General features: G+C 38.5%; 1 protein-coding gene across 1 annotated transcript in view; it reads left to right on the top strand.

Annotated features, from left to right (window-relative positions):
• Positions 1 to 997: 997 nt before the first annotated feature.
• Positions 998 to 18,066, top strand: part of dok6 (docking protein 6) — a 39,440-nt gene continuing 22,371 nt past the window's right edge. Inside the window, exon 1 of the mRNA XM_026292341.1 lies at positions 998 to 1,281. Within this exon, the coding sequence (XP_026148126.1) occupies positions 1,216 to 1,281 (66 nt within the window). The 5' untranslated portion in view covers positions 998 to 1,215. The remainder of the gene's footprint in view (positions 1,282 to 18,066) is intronic.

The raw sequence follows: 18,066 nt of genomic DNA, 5'->3' as shown, positions 1-18,066 counted from the left end.
CTATTGGAGTTGTCCAGATTTTTTACCTTTTTGGAGGGCAATCAAAGTTGCTTTTTGTGTGTGTGTTTTCTGCTCCATCCATAATCTACACCCTGTAATACTGGGTATTAGCTGAGCTGAGCAAAGCCCCAGTGACCCCTTAACCTCTGTCATGGTAATACCCCATTCTGATTAGCTCTCATTGGTTTTAGCTTAAGGCAAATTAAAACCTGTTCACAAAAGGTCAGTAATGTGATTCATTTAAAAAAAAAGTCTGTGCACCAAATTTCTGTTTGGTGTGGTGTTTCACAGCTTTCTAAAGGGATTTACACAAGGAACATGGTAGATTAGTGGCTAGCACTGCTGCTTCACAGCAAGAATGGTCCTGGTTTGAACCCTACCAGGAGCCTTTCTGTGTGCAGTTTCCATGTTCTCCCTGTGCTTGTGTGGGTTTTCTCCAGGTACTCTGGTTTCCTCCCACAGTCCAAAAACATGTATGTCAGGTTGATTGGTGACTCTAAATTGCCCATAGGAGTTAGTGTGAGTGTGTGAGGTTGTTTGTCTCTATGTGGCCCTGTGATGGACTGGGGACCTGTCCAGGGTGGACCCCTGCCTTTCACCCAAAGAGAGCTGGGATAGGCTCCAGCAGATCCCTGTGACCCTAAATAGGAATAAGCGGCTACAGATAGATGGATGGATGTATTAAATATTAAAATATTCCTGTGTGGGTTTAACCCAAAATCCATGTATTTGGCCTATATTTCATATTTTTATTACATATATGTGACCAGATAGATTCTGACTGATCTCACCACTAAAAAAATTAACTGGATCAGATAGTTTTCAGTTAAGTCATCTTGGATATTAGTCACTGTCACTGTTATTGTCAGAAAGAAAGAAAGAATAATACCTCCGAGATAGGCGGGGAAAAAATTCTGTACCCCACCCCCTCACTGTTTCGGGGATGGTGTGGTCCAGGAAGCCGCCTCCTCAGCTCTCCTCTCCGGCTCAAGTGCATCAGCTGACGAATGGTATCTCCCTCCTCTCCCGGATGGATCGCGCCGCTGAAGCCGGCCAGCCTGAGCGCTGACATCGGAGCAGGTTGCCCAGCACTCGCTCTCCTCCTGCTGGGTGTCGGACCGACCAAGCCTTGAGGAAAGATTTCGTTTCTCAAAACTGAAGTTACTTTATTTCATTTCACAGCCCAGCAGGAAACTATAGCCTCTTCTCCTGAGCATGGCTTCCAACTTCAACGACATAGTCAAACAGGGATACGTGAGGATACGGAGTAAGAAGCTGGGGGTGAGTACTGTTGCACTTGCTGTGTAGCGCGGTGGAGGAGAAATAGGAGGCGGAGGAAGAGGAGGAGGTGATCGTGGTGGAGGATGAAGAGGAGTTCCAGTTGTTTGCGATGTTTTGGCATCAGGGCCAGCTGGACTCATTGCTCCATAGGCAGCAGGGTTTCTGGGAGTTAAAGATGAAAAACAGATTAGAGCAGCACAAACGGTGGCCAAGTTTCGTTCAGTGCTTTAAAAAAAAAAAAAAAAAAAAAACTTCTGCACATACAAAGATGTTTGCAAAGTCTGACTGACAGCTGGTGTCATGCACCTGTAGTTTAGGCTACATTACAGACTATTCAGACTTTTAAGATGCTGTAGATTTAACTGTATGTGCTGAGAGAAAGTTGGGCTGTCTCTATATTTCTGACTCACTTTTTCAAACAAAAGTGTGGTTATATTATAGGAACAAAACGCTTTAATAAAAGGCAAATAATATCACATTTGACTGAGATGTAATGTAGAAATATTATGACAGATATTAAGCAGATTTGAGTAAATTTGAGCAGCACAGGGTATACACCCCTTAATTATAGCGTGAGGAGCGCTTCGTCTTTAGGATGGACAACATAATAGGAAAAGCAGACCTGTCATTTATCACTACACAAATGATCCAGTTATCTGCCATTTATCAGTCAGCACAGCCTTAACTGTAACTCTTTCAGCCTTGATGAATTACTCTCAGTAGTGGAAAGTCTCATTGAAATCCAGCTGATTTGCTGTGTGATGGTGCTTCCTCAATGCCTTGATAATGGATTTCCATTGAGATAAAGCAGAGAAAAATGGCTTGACTGCCTATATTGAAATAAATGATAAATATTCACTTATGAGTGCCTTATTGTATGACTCACAAAGCCATCTGCTTTTGTTCATACTTCCAGGCCATTGCACTATCGGAGCAAGCACACTCCCTCTTCTCTGATGAAGTGTGATGATGGTGGTTAATGATGTTTTTGTCCTCACATTATCACCTGGCTGCATTAGCACTATTCTACTGTTGTTTTCTTTACTCTCAGAGTAACCGTTAAGTAAGAGAAATCGTCACTGTGCCTAAAGGACTTGTAGAACATAATGCAGACGTAACGAACGAAAGGACCAGGTCATTTGTCATTGTTAACATACAAATTAACATGCTGAGTGTATTTCATTTTTTTCTTTTACTATTAGCTAGATTAATTGAGCGCAGGCTCTGTGTGTGTGTCGACTCCATGACTTTACAAAGCAAATCAGGACACTTGCTGTTTTAGCTGTCCTCGATGTATGGGTGACACATCTTATCCTGCTGTTAGTGGAGGAAAACAGTTAGTGTCCTAATCGCCCACTCCCTCAATCCTACTCTGCTTCCTGCTGTTTCCTCATAGCAAAGTCATGCTGTGATGGCCTCAGAGGACCCCAAGTGTGGGTAGAAACTTTATACATGTATCTATTCATACTAGGGCCAGTTATTACAGGGCGGTTTTTATCCTGAATTAGACAAACTGCAGCAAAATGTTAGTATGACCCACTCTCCCGGCATTGAGACATCTCTGTTTTGTTTGATGCTTTTTCTAGGGAAAATAGCTCACTGGTTTTAAATGGCATAATTTATATCTGTGTTGTGCTTTCAGAGAGATAAAACTCAAAATGTTTGAGATACAATAGAAACAATACACATCTGGGTGGATTGTATTCAGATTTGGCCAAAATCCAAAAAGCTGTTGTTTTGTAGCCTATTGTACCATTTACTGAACTAACGGCCGAGTGTTGTCCATGGCTGAGGAGAAAACTGAAGCATTGCCGTGAGTTGCTATACTGAGTGTCAGAGCAGAAGGACACCTGGATACATACAAACCCAGATTCAAATTTTAAAACGGGGCAAAGCAGTCGGACTGACCTCTTTGCTTCATGACCCATCCCTGTCACTGGGGCTGGGTTGCATTTCCAATGTCTGAGTAGTTCCTGATATGATTCCTCAGTTTGATTGATCAGTTTTCACTGATGCTAAAAGAGTTTTTTTTTTTTTTTTCCAAAAATTTACTTTAGAGAATGTGAGATTTTTTTTTTTTTTACAAATTACTTTTCACTTGACATAAACTAAATATAGTTGCCACTGAAGATTTCATTATGAATTTATAATTATTTTCAGTGAATTCAGCGTTTGGAACTTTCTATCCCATAAACAACCCCAGATTCAAACATATTCAACGTACTTTGCTTAGAGGTATTAGAACAACTGCTGAAACTATACATCCAATTTGTTTCTGATTATTTCAGTCACTGATTAATTGAGTAATCATATCAGCTATGAAACTGTATTTGTATAAACACAAATAGCCATTCAGGCTGGAATAAATGCTGCTGCTTAAATAAAAAGCAGGTTAAATGGGTGAATTTGCATTGATTTATATAAGGAATTACCAGCTTTGAGGATGAGTAAGTGACAAATCCGATCAAACATTTGATGCCAGTAAAACTGAAAACTGATTTTCATTATCATTATATTTTTTCATTATTATTGTGAGATTATTTCAGGATTAATTGATTCATTGTGTGCTTTCTAAAGCGTTTAACAATAATAATGAAAGAATTGCAGGTTCTTACTATTACAGTCTCCTAAAGCTCGAGTTGGTTGTCTAAAATCTGAAATGGTTCAGTGCACTATTGCATTAGAAAAGCAGCAGTATATTCTCAACAATGGAAAAGCTCATACCAGATAATGTGTGGCATTTTTCTTGAAAACAGTTAATCAATAAGCAAAATAGCTGCATTAATCAGTGCACTAATTATTTCAGCTTCTCAGTCCAGTTTTCAGTTTTTGACAACTGCCAATTGTGCAGGAGACACATTTCTGTTGGTACCAGAAAAAAATCCTCTGAGCATCTGGATACACCTTGTCGGCTGGGTTTTCTTTCTCATGTATTGGTTGCTTCATATTTTTTGTTTTTAAAATGCTTAAAATGTCTTTCAAATATCACATATTGAGATGTTGCATCGTAGTTGACCTTCTAATGCACCCACCCTTGGTCTTTATTCTAAGACTGTGCCATTTAAAATATATTATGCATTATTTTTTTATCAGAAAGTAGTACAGTTGAATAGTTATCGTCATGCAATATGTATTAAAGTGGGCACAACAACACTAGAAGCTTTGGCCAAACTCATCAGTATCCTTCAGTATGATTGGCTCATTTCCAAACTCCATCATGTGTGAAGGTTGAGGCCATGAGGTCAGGACTGTGTTCTGCAGAGTGATCAAAATTACAAACTGAGGCACTTTCTCTTTTGTTTTTCTCTCCTTGGACATTTGTTTTTGTTTTCCACTGCCATGTATAACAGACTGCATTTGGCAGCTTCTTTGTCTCTTTTCAGCCGAGGAGACAACAGTGCAGTACTTTTAAATGCACAACTTGTCTCTTTTGTTTCTTTTCTGTTTCCTTCCTCTTGCTTACCTGTCCACCAAATTCTCTCGGCTTCTGTCCCCCAAGTCTCACCTGTACCCGCCACACTATGTTTCTCTCATCTGCCCTCCCCTGCTATATCACTCTTACTCTTTTCTTTCACTTTGTATCCCTCACCTTCTCTCCCTTTCTCCCACTTTTCTCTAATTCACTGCTTTGCAGACAGCCGATAGACTGAGCACAAAAGCTTCCCATTCATCACCCCACGATGTTCCTCTATAACCCCAACAGGCTATTCCCCAGATACAGTGCAAAGGCACATACACAGAAAATGGCTTGATTCTTCACTGAGGGATTGGCACACACATGCACCTGACAAACAAATAAACAGTAATCTGGCAGTAATCTGCTGCCAGAAAACAGTGTGTGGATTCTCAATTAATTTTAATTAATACAGTTTTTTTTCTATTAAGAGAAAATAAATGCTTACTAGAGCCAAAAACAAAAGCTTTTCTCTAGCAATATTGGGAAACTACAGCAGTAATACTGCAATAATTTCTGATGTACTTTCTGTCTCCTTTTCAGTGAGAAATGCCTGAAAAGTCCAGGCCATTGGACTCCTATTAAAAAGCTCAATAACATGACCTTTGAGTAATTTGTGTGTCAGTCTCAGTCCAGGTACATGTTTCCCAGGATTCAGATCACAGTGCTAAATAGAAAAGGTCAGCTGTTGAATATATTCCCCCTATCTGTCTAACTTCTTCTTCAAGCCCTAATAAAGATGGTCAGTTTAAGCTTGCTGCAGACGAGTTTGTCATCCACTCGCAAACAAATTTTGACACTTAAAAAGAGCTGTAGATCAGATGCTGGCTCAGAGTAATGTTGTAAGAGAACCCAGAGCGACTCAGGGGTACACTTTATGCTTAGATAGGTTTTTGTTAAAAATTAGTTTCACAAAACAGCAGCACAACAGTAGTTGCACCAACAGAAATAATATACACAGCAAACTTAATATTGTTTACTTTAAATAAAAAAAAGTGCAATAGGACCAGAAGATTGTAATTTTACTGTTTAGTTATGAGAGAGCCTCGGTCAAAGCACATGATTAAATGTCAAAGCAGAAAACATGAAAATTGTATTACTTCTGGCCCAGGCTGTGGACGAGTGAAAATAGCCACAATAAGCATGAATGTAAACAAATTATCAGTAAACCAATAACCATGGCTGCAGGCTGAGAGTCTAAGTTATACATCATTTTAATACAAAAAAAACTCATTTGTAAAACATATGGGCTACAGTCCTGCTTATACATTTACAGAAGTGTTTTTGGGTCTTACATTTTATAAACAATTTCACAGTCTGCAGTGTGTATACAGATGGTTTTGGTGCAAATAGTGCAATGTAAGAAAAAATGAGAGGACATCTGTAGCATTTCAATAATGTTTCAGGTGTTTTTTTTTTCTCAGGTTACAGCTTTTCAGCTTTGTGATGATTATCTTCTGTTTCTGTTTTATACTATTTAATTAAAACGTGATGTGTTGGACTGTTTTATATTTAACAGCCAACTGCTTGATTCATTGAGAAAATATTCTGCAGATTAATCAATAATTAGGTTTTATTACAGTTTCAGATTTCCTTGCTTCCTTCAGCTTGTTGCTGCATAGGCTGTAATTCAGCACAAAAGTTTTACAAAAACCAAAAGTTGTGTCCACTCACAATCACTTTTAAACCGACTTTTAAACAACATCCAAGATCACTGAACAAAGCCAAGTTTCATAAAATCCCATTAAATAAGGACAAGGAAAACAGCAGATTTAAGATGCCTACCATTAAGTGGTAATAATAGTAAATATGGTTTGTGAAGAGCTAATAAAAATGTAGTTTTACTTTAGGCTATGAAGATATCACTTGATACCAAGCTAGAGAGTTAGATTTTCCAAATTCCATATAGAGACTAGAACCAACAATGAATTTTGTCTGCTCACTATGATATGTCTGAATCAAGAAGGTGGTTTAGTGTATTTGTCTGTGCCCTTGAACTTGAACTCCATAGTTGTTTGAAACCCACTAGGACACACCAGTGAGCCACACTGGTTGACATGTTTCTTCCTCAGAAAAAATAAGGTTCTTTTTTTTTTTCCAAATTAAGGTCCAAATACTAAAAAGGGCTATTACCTTTTACAGTCTCTCAAGTAAAAGTCAACTGCTTTATTTACACTAGTCAGATAGTTTCTCGGTGTCTAAGTGCAGCTCTAACAGGGTGAAAACTTAGTGTTGTATATATGTCAGTCAGTTTTTTTTTTTTTACAGACAACAATGGAGGTCTACACATCAGACCAAAAAGCTAAGCCAGGTTCTGGATTCAGAGAAATCACCAGCCTTATCCTTTAACTGTGCAAATAAATCAACATTAGGGACCAGTGGTGCTCTCATTTTATCTGTTTACAGTAGCTTCTTTCATTAACTAGCAGTTATTATTTCTCTTTTGTCCTCTCAACTGTTTTTGACTTACAGTACAAATGGGTATTTGTGTCCATGAAAAGTGTCCTCTTTGTGGACAGCATGTATTGTGTGTGGGTGCCCCCCCCCCGCCCACCCATTGGTCTGTACAAGCACCCACCAAAGCAAGTGTGAAGAATGGATGAACAATGTGTCTATTGTCTAAGATAAGATAGTCCATTTAAGATCTTGCCTCTTCCATGCACCCACTATTAACAATGGCAGGACGTCCAGAATTGTACATACTGCAGTAATTTTCCCTCAGGAACTTTATTTGTCAGTGAAGTTTTCAAAAGCTGCATTACAGTAGAGACTTTCAAACAACAGGGATGCATATGATTGCAAAGAATTTAGATTATATCAATTAGAAAATAATTAGACTTATAGTTTGCAGTTCTCTACTGTTTTTTTTTTTTTTGATTACCAAACAGAATTTGTACCCAGATAGATAGAAGATTTTTAATATGTCTTGTTTTGTTTATTAATTTACTTGTGCCTATCTAGCCACTTTTCTTTTTCATGATAGATGTCTTTAGGCTTTGTGCGCATTAATTCACAGATATGCAGGGCTATACGTTGCATGGCCATTTCCTGTGCTATTTATCAGTTTCGTCCATCAGACAAAGACCTGAAGACAAATCACTGCTTCTTATTTGTCCTGATGAATTGCATTTCTAGAAGGATATGGGGCTAACAGCTGAACAGTCGTTATTTATGGTGAAAAATGTGCCTGTATTATACAGTCTCTTTCATAAATAAATCTCTGCCCAGACCTCACTTGAACATTTCACGTCATTGATTCCCGTTGTTCCTAATTATCAAAAAAGCTTTCTGTTGTGAGCAGTCAGGGACAAATGTTGTTATTTGTAGTTAGTAATGTCTAAAACCCAATTGATTAAGTAATACACCATAAAAAGACTGATGGCTAATAATGTCCCACTGAATTAACACTCTCTTTCTTTGTCTTCAGTCAACATGCTCTCTAAGTACTGGACAGAACTTTGGTTTTAGTCCCTACCAGCATTTGCTTTTTTCTTCCTCTTCTTGTGTTAGTGTTGCCCAGCTTCTGGTCTGTCTGCCTGAAGTCATTTCACAAACACTTTACACCAAGTCAGCACTGTCCATAACAGCTTTCTATTCCCTGTGTTTTCTGGTGTGATGATTTGTGAAGTGCACAGTCACAGCTCAGTCAATGAGAACTGTCGTCATGGCTGTTTAATCTTTCCAATCCCTGGAGACCCTGACGCACAAGACACCTGATTTGACACCACAAATTTATCCAAACTCATTCAGATTTTTTTATAGCGACTCGAGCAGCTATGGATTACAGTGCCAGTCTGTTATCGACAGGTCTACTATTTTGGTCCAGGGTGACTTTTCCTCTAGTGTCCCCGTGATATTCATGGTTTTTGAGTTTGAGTGAAATATGATATACACATTGATAGGTATGTCCCATTCAGCTGTAAGAGTTGCTGTTAGCCACCTTTAGCACAGCCTTAACAAGCTGCTAGACTGCAGCCTTGTACAAGAAATAAACCAAATCAACCAATCAATTAAAATATTTTCCATGATTTGCTTTAAATTAAATCAAATAACCTTCATAAATAATCACCCTTTTTATATTTTACTAATTGTTAGGTGCTGTGTTATTAGCGTCTTGTTAGAAAAACCTTGGCCTTGGAGTATTGTTTAAGCCAGGAACAAAAGCAGTGACTTCATTTCATCCATTAGTGTGGGGGATTTGTTTGTGTGTTTGTTGGGAGATGAGTTTGCACACTTCACTCTGGTGCCCTCCCTTTCTCTGGGGAGTTCTTGTAATAGTTAGGAGGTGACAGGTTACCTCTTGCTGAGCACTGGGGCGACACGATCCCCAGGTGACCATGAAAAGCTTCAGGTGACATGGTTTTGTTCCAATGTAAAAGTGGCCTGCTTTTTAAATTTTTACTTTGTTCTAACAAACTTTAGGTTAAGGTGGTCTGACCTCCTTTCTATTTAACAGCTTTTAATTCTTACATAAGAATTATTGTTCAGGAAATAGATTTTTCAATAGGGATTGCCAAGGGAAATGGAGCACATGATTGCTGCCTCAGTAGTGGCACTTTGAGCGGATCATTTAAAAGTCATAATGGAGAAAATCTCTCAATTCAAAACATGAGTTTCTGTGACACTTTTGGAATGAAGAAAGAGTGCACCCTAACCGTACCATTAACACAGAAAACTTCTGACCCTTCATGAATCATTGTAGGAGCCTAATGTGCCAGGTCAGGTTTTAATGTTAAATCATAAGTTAACAAAAAGAAATGTGAAGTCGAGAAGAGGCATTGAGATCAACATTAAATGGTGTTACACCCTTCCCTCCTTATGCATAACACACACGTCCCTCCCTCTCCACTTTTATGTTCTCAGTTGTTCATTCCTACATTGGAGAAATGTCTTGTGTGAAGTGATAATTGCATTCCTCAATGATTTCCTGCTGAGACACAGCGATGCTGAATTACAGCCCACTTATTCCAAGGAAGTGTGGTCTTTGGGAGCAAATGAGACAAAAACAATATGACAAACTCTATCGGACAACGTTCTTTGACATAAATGTCCACATTTCCCTCCTTTGCACACATGTATTTAATTCCTCAGTGTCCTCTTTGAGTTGCATACCAAATGTGGCTGTTTGTTCCAGGAAGCACAAATCTCTGCTTTTTAATTGTGGCTGAACAGTTGTAGCATACACAGAACCTGCTGCTTTTCCAGCTAACCATATCAGAGAAGCAGCATGTACATCAGTGAGAGAGTACCTCTTCAGAATTAATCCTCGCGGGGAATGGCTGCACCAAGCGTGTGGATTACTGCTTTTAGGGCTTCTGATGAAATTCAAATATCAAACGCCTGCACAAAGTGTCCTGGGAAACATTCAGTGTTTCATAATATCCTCCTAAACATGCAAATATTTGCTAGAATACTGCACAGTAGTCTGTGCCTCATTCAATTTCACAGTCTTTATTGATATGATAATCAAGTGGTCAGCTAATGGTAATTAAGCTAGTCAATTGGTGGAGTTGCATCATAGTTGTGAGCAAAAGCTCCTTTCATCGTCTTGCTTTATATTCTCTTCCCACAGAGACTAGTCGGTCACTTCTGAGAAAGTGGATCTGGTTTCCATGTAACAGCCCCTCACCTGTGGCCTAGATGCTAATTGTGCTCGTCTATGAGCTGCTGCTGAGGCAAGCACCAACATACTAAAGTGAAAAAGCAGGAAGGCTTTTGTGACATTACAGCTAGACCGAGATGGAGTTGTGCACTTTTGTGCATTTATTTATGCACTTAGGTATTTATCCATTTAGTTCAGTTTAACATTCAGCCTGGTCTTAAAACCAAAATAGGACTACTATTTAAATCCTTAATTGTCTGCATGGTATTGTCTATAAACACTTCAACCTCTACATAGATTAAATGGAAACAACTGTGTGTGTGTGTGTATATATAGCTGTAATACATGAAGAGTTGTGAATGAAGGATGGCTTAAAAAGAAGGCAATTGTTATAATAGTGACTTCAAGAAAAATTATCTCACTGTTAAAATGTTTTACACATGCATATCAGAGTATTCTGCCGCAGCATCATTTACTGTAGCCAGCAGTGTCTGCCAACACCAATGTCATAGGAATCAATAGTGGCTAAAATATGTGATGACATAGCTTTACCACTCTGGAGTAAACAATGTTATAAAGTTATATAGCTTATGTGATTATGATTATGTTGTAATACTTTGTCCACTCCTTGCTGGTCTGTCCTATAACAACAGAGTCCTTTCTCCTAGTCTTGGTCAGTTTGACTCTGTTCATGCAGAGTATATGCTGGGATGGTATATTGAAGTTGACACAATCAATATACCATCCAGTTTACACCATAAAAGTGAAAGTGCCCTCACACGTCTTTTTGCTCTCTCACACCTGACCTAGATCTCCTGCAGTATAATTTGCCTGCTATTTTTGGGCAGTGCTTAAAAAAAAAAAAAAAAAAAAACGCTCTGCCTGTGGCTGTGACGGTTGGATCCATACAATGTGACATTTTAACTAAATACTTTACTGATCAAGGCTGTGCATCTCAGCATGTGTTAAACATCTCCCTTTCCCCCACAGCAATAAGAAGCAAGAGTAAAAATGCTGTTCTTGTTGGAAGGAGTTTTGTAAGACTGTACAAAAAAAAGCTAAGTGTGTCTGAAATTTGGGGTGAAAGGAAGAAGGGTTTTCTTGAAATATACAGTAAAAGGTTGTCACTTTGACTAGAAGTCCTGCTTAAAAGTGTAATTTATCATGAATCCTGGAAGGCTGCAGCCAGGTGCCTCTATGGCTCCAGCCGATCCTGACGCTGCTTTTTCAACAGCTGCTCTCACCACCTCGTAATTTTCACTTCTCCGAACTTGCTCTTGAGTAAACTTTCTTTCTTTCTCCTGTTTTTTTTTTTTTTTTTTTTGTCTTTTTCTTTCATGCACATTTGAAATTTTCCTTCTGTGCATTTTTTTTCTATTTCTCATTGGCATATTTTATTTCTGTCAAATCTTTTATCAGTATTTTCTATAATTGTTTTAATATCACCTGCTGTTGTGGTCTATGTATATTGGTTAGAACAACCTTTTGCTTTTGGCAAAGAATCAGCTTGAACTTGTTGTTTATCATGTTTCATGCCACATTGACTGAGATCTTGTTTTCACATATGAATACTCTGTGTGTAATGCCCCCACTCAAAAGGCTTTAAGTCAAGGCTAAATGACTTAAAGGTTACTAATAGTATGATATTACATTTTGGGAGTAGTTTGACTTATGAATGAGAATGTCCAATCATGCACAGACACAAACAAGGGATGAGGAATGGGAGAAGAGAAATGTAGAAAAGAGACAAGGGCAGGAGGAGAGACAGAGCCAAATCAGGCTTGGAGAAAAGTGAGGAGGGGGAGTGTGTGTTTGGGATGGAGTGGGGGTAGTGATTATTTGCTGCTGAGGTAGCACTGCATTACACATGAGGATTTGGAATGGCCTAGATAAAGTAATCTATGATTAACTGGGGCGCTGCTGGCTCGCCACCCTGCCAACAGCTGTAGTCATGGGCGAATTACAAAATCATGGGATGTCCAAACATTTTACATGTGGGAGAAATATGTCAGGGGAGGGTAAGTCAAAGGTGACAATCGGTGACAAGGGAAATGATGAGAGAAACAGAACACGGGTGCAATTAAGACAAATTTTCATAGCTGTTGCATTTGGCAGATAATTTTTGAAATGGTGGAACATTTGCGGAGAGGAGCACAGACCGCTGTCTGAAATTGATTGCCAGCACCAGGAGCTGATATTACCGGGTCTGGTCTGTCATAGTCCATCAGGCATCATTATCAACAGGGGAACACTAAACCTTATGCAGAGCTGAATGAGTAGGTACACTTCATGCACACTACTGCTAGGAGTTGGAAAAACACAAACAATTTAAACCAGTTTATATGCTCTATCAGATTTTTAAATGTTTTCTTTGCAATTACCAGATTAACAGAGAGTACTGGCCCTATTTTTGTGGTGGCACAATGACCATCCAATCAGTGCTCCATTTGATATTTCTCTGACCTTGAAATTTGCTTTGCCAGTCAGTGCAGTATGTTGGTGCCAAACTCAGAGGTAGAAAGATTATTAAAATAAGGCAGCACATGGCAAATTGCTGGTATTTTGGTGGAAAATGTCTAAGATGTTAACCTGAGAATTGACATCTTAGAAATATGTTTTTGTCGTGCTATCTCTCTCTTGCAGTCTGAGTGTAACATTCTCCAAGCACTAGATCCATTAAAATTGCCACTAACATTGACATTATATGTAAACAGTGGGAACATCTTTCAATCCATCTGCCCTGTAAATTAACATTAGATTGTTTCAGTATCTGTTGTACACATCTCCTTTTTACTTTATGAACAGGAGATTTTATTTTAATCCAGTCTCCCATCATCATGCCTGAGTGTTGCAGGACTGCCTTGATTAAAGTGCTCTCAAGTCTTGGACTGCCAACAAGTACATCCTTAAATCGTAGTTTGTAGGATACATGAATCACAGAGAGGTTACAAACCCTTCCCAAATTTGTCACTGTTTTATCAAATATCTGAGGAATAATACACGTATTTATGCCTCTCAGGTACTATTGTGTTTTATTATTCACTGATGCTCCAGAGATTCTACAGCTATTTTTATTCTGCTGTGTGATTAGTCATTTACCTAAAGCAGGTTGTCACTGGAAATCATTTTCATGTCTTTGGTCAGCTCCTTGGTTCGTCTAAATGACGAGCAATTTGTCCTGTGGGGGAAACAGGGCCCATATTTTATTGAGAGGTGAGACAGTTCCTCAATAATGCCAGAAGTTTGATAATGCTCTGTGAAGTGAATTGACTTTATATTTGAGGCCATTTACAGACAAGGGTTCAAAGGTAGCTCATTACTTGAATCCATGATAACTTTTTAAATTGATCACCAGACCTCTTGGTCATGATTTGACGCAGTTTTATATGATATATTCTGACAATACTACTGAGTTAAGCTTTAAGGCATTTTTTATTGTTACATTAAATGTCAATATACAATTAAGAGAGATCATTCATATGTATAACAATGTGTTATCAACATCCTTTTGACCCCATCAGACAGTCTGTTTTCATTTGATTCTAATGGTTCTAATTTCTTTTTGGGATCTCAATGTACTTTGTACTTTCAATGTAGAGCTGGTGTTGACAAACTAGCTGCACTTCGCCAAGAGCCTCCCTAAATGCTTTCCTCACCTCAGGCAGACCCTCCTAAAACTGAAAGAATTACCCTTGACATTTGCTTGTTGCTTTTGCTACCTCCTATTTTTTTGCTGTATGTGGTGTTGCGGTCATTGTTTTTTTGACTCAAACAATGGGGACAAACTTGAGACAGCCATGTTAGATGTTACCACACCATTCAGTGGTCTGTTATTACATGTTATTGGACCATAGTTCTGCCTCAATAGGTCCTTAGATAGATAGACCTTTTCTGCTGCAATATTTTGGTTGGTTGGTTACAATAAAAAACTGGGGTGTGCCTATTTTACACCTAAACACTATATAGCCAGATTTAGGAACAAAAGCTACTTGACTGGTTTTTTCGTAAGCTAAATGTTTTCTTCTGTATAATGTTCAATCAGTTAAATGACAGTAAAGACAGTACAGTACAGAGACAACAAAATACAATTCTTGCTAGGAAAAAGCTGGAAAAGGGTGGTAAATAATAAATGTCATACTGTATTACTACACTAATTCATATATACGCCTACATTAAACATACTGTACATACACACAAACATATAGGCCACTTAAGCCAACAAGAGAAAGCAAAGGACTTTTGCTGGTTTTCTCACAATAATATTGGTTTGTTATTTAGTATTTATTTGAAGAGGACAGGGACACGCACAGATACACACATCATGCTCAATTGTGGGCAACTTCTATTGAAAAAATGTGGGGTTTTTTTTTTTTTAAATAAATCTTCCTAAGATTGTGTTAATGAAGTATTAATTTTTAATGACCCAGTCTCATTTGGATGGCAGTGGCCCTTTGGGTTCAGCCCACCTCCAAAATTTTAAATACAATAAAATGACTTCTTCTAATCTTCACGTAAGGTTTATTTTTTTGTTTTGTTTGTGTGTTATTTATTTATTTATTTTATGCTCACAGCCTGCTGAATTTTGCTCTTCACAAAAAGTATCATTTCAGCCAGTGGATTACATGAGTGATTTTGTCGGTGAGAGAATTAAATATCAAGGTTAGACCTGACTGTCATTATGTAGAAGGGCTAAGATGATGGTAATTGTGTGTGTTTCTACACAGGGTAAGGGGTGTGTGTGGATGAGAAACCTTTCTCTGGCAGACTTTTAATGACAAGCTTTTCAGTCATTAATTAGGCTCTGAGACTGGACCAGCCAATAAGCCCTATGGGAAAGATTCAGGCTTTAGTATTCATATGTAGCCTTTGAGAGGGTCCCTGACGTGAAGTGGGAAGCTCTCACAGGGCCCCTGCAAAGTGCAAGGGGTTAGGCGAAGGCACAGTAGCTGAAGAAAATGGTCAGCTACTTCTTGATAGCTTAGACCAATCCAGTTGTGTCTGATGATGCTTAAAGGTAAAAAAGCTGTTATTTTCTATATTAACAGTATTTTCTACACACCCAATATAGAGACTAAAAACTTCCTCTACTTACAATTAATGTCTGTCAGTTTCCAATCTGGATTTGTCTGATTCATAGACCTCCACTGTTGTTCAAATATGATTAAAAACACATCAGCAATACATACTGCTGCACTGGGAAAGATGTTCTTCTATTAATAAACACAAACAGCAGCCCTCTCACATGCACAGTTGACTTCAATTCCTGGTCTGAGATTTATTAATGGAGAAACGTCTCTCCCGTTGCAGCACTGTGTCACTGATTTAATGGTTTAATGATTTTTAAACAACAGAGGTCTACAAGACAGAAGAACAAGTTAATCCTTGATGGAGACTAACAGACATTAACTCTAAGTAGAGGCAGTTCATTGTTGGTTTTAATCTCAATATGGGGAGTGTTGAAAATACGCTATAACCTTTAATTTGACCCCAACCATATCCTATCATGAACCAGCTACCTCAGCCCACTGCCAAGCTGGAAGTTGTAGCAGTCCTTTGAGAGTTTCCCAATGCGGAGCTGCTTATATCAGGTAGAAATTGCACAGAAAATGTGCAGACCGGAATTAGACTGTATTGAATTTGATGTATTCTTAGACTGTGCAAATACAAGAAGAGCCACTGTGACTCCATGGAGGAGCTTTGTGGCAATGAACCTGGCACGATTTAATCTGAGTGCTGCTGCTTCTGATCATTAAATTCTTACAAATATTGATGACTGAACCATCGACTATCTCCCACACACTTTCCTGGAACATAAGTCTATTTTAAATGCATGATTGTTGGGGTTCAGCTTTATGAGGTAAACCTGAAATATTAGTTACTGGCTTCAACATTTAGGGAGAGAGATTGGCCATGAAAGTGATTTCTTTCCCCTATGCAGGCAAGACACCTTGGTGTTATGTTTGACTAGGAAAGAAACCTCAAAACTGTGACGAATATTATCAAATGCGCTGGTTTATGATCTGAATAAAAGAAACAGAACAGCCCAAGTATGACAAATGTTCTATATCTTGCAGTCCTGACTGCTGTAACGCTGTCTTACTTTGTGCTCTGTAACAGAAATACAAATTAATATTTATGCAGAAAGTCAATAATAATTTACATTTTTTCATTGCTCTAGGTCTACACTGCTTAGTTAATATCTAATTATTACATTGGGATGCATAAAGTTCTTGGCTGAGGAATATTTAAACCACTGTTCAAGTTTTTGTTCTATGCTGCTGTTGCAGTTTTGTCACTTTGATTCTTAACTGTTTTACCACCCTAACACCAACGTCCATGTCCAGACTAAAGCTGTCAGGAGGGTTCTACCCTTGAATACTATTCACAGGTTTCTGTCCCTAAAAGTAAATGCAATTGGTGGGATGAATGCCAGAGTAACAGTATTTATAAGCATCGTTGTTCACTTGTGGTGTCTTACTTGATTTGTTGTACTGTGTTGTTTATTTATTTAATGCCATTCCTATTTTGCATAATTGGTCACAGAGGTACAACAGGGTAGAGGTTGAATTGCTTTAACTCACCGTGTCATAGCAAAAACTACAATGATGTTATTTTCACCTAAGCTGCCCTTTTCATTGTTATATTGTTTCTGGAACTACTGAATTGGTTTTAATTGCTCAGCAATGTATTCAACACTGCTCTGACATTAAATGGGTCAGACCAAACCAACAGAGTCTTATTCCTGTCTGTGTATTTACAATTGGTGAAATAATGTATCTGAATAAGACCCACTAGCAACCCAAGAATAGGCCTGCATTGACAAAGCATGGGCAACTGTGGAAACAGGCAAAATTAAACCCTCTCCATTCATGCCCCGAGTTCTTATTATGCACAAGCTATCTCACTGAGCTTGCTTTTGTGTTGGTATAATTACTAAATCTGAGCACTCGTAGGGTGAATTACTTTGTGTGTGGCAAGCAAACACCATTACTTTGACTCAAGCTCTCAAAGGCAAATTGAGGCTAGCTTTAATTCTGCAGTTTTTAAAGTCGTAAGTGTGGCAATGTCATTGTGAGAACGGAATCATATCTAATCCAGTTTCTGTCAAAGCTGCAATTTTGTTTTGGTTTTATAGAAGTTATTATGGAAATAAATATATGATGTTCAATTTGGAGTAAGATTTTACTGCCACTTTGTTTTGTTGCTTCTTTAAGACATTTTATGGATGGTGTAGAGAATGATGCACAATCCATTTGGGAGAAAGTGTGCACTATTCTGTGTTGTTTGCTGTTTATAATGGACCTGGGCAACACTTAACTAGAATGGAGGCCCATCAAGGCAGACCGATAAGAACCTAGGGATCCACTCTAGTCAATTACTGCAAAGTGCCAAGTTCAACTCAGTGGGCTATTTATGAAGTACACAATCTGAGTAAATAAATTAATTGTACATCCATGATTCCCCAACACAATCATGCAGCCCAGGGCAATCATATATCAGGCAGGGTGATGGCGATCGCCTCCACTAGGAAACAGTAGTGTCATACTATTAAAGATAGGCAACCACACAGGACTCATAAGCTATTGGCTTAATTTTGCCTCTCAACTGCACTGGTCTGTCTGTGTTGGCTTTTTGGTCCTTAACACCAGCTGTGTAAAGGATGAGGACTCATTTTAAATTCTGGGCTTTCCAAACGACTTGCAAGAACTATAGGGGATGATGCATCTAA

The sequence above is a fragment of the Mastacembelus armatus genome, chromosome 20, assembly GCF_900324485.2.
Source record: "Mastacembelus armatus chromosome 20, fMasArm1.2, whole genome shotgun sequence".
Lineage (NCBI taxonomy): Eukaryota > Metazoa > Chordata > Actinopteri > Synbranchiformes > Mastacembelidae > Mastacembelus > Mastacembelus armatus.
This window is presented reverse-complemented; position numbering and strand designations above follow the sequence as displayed.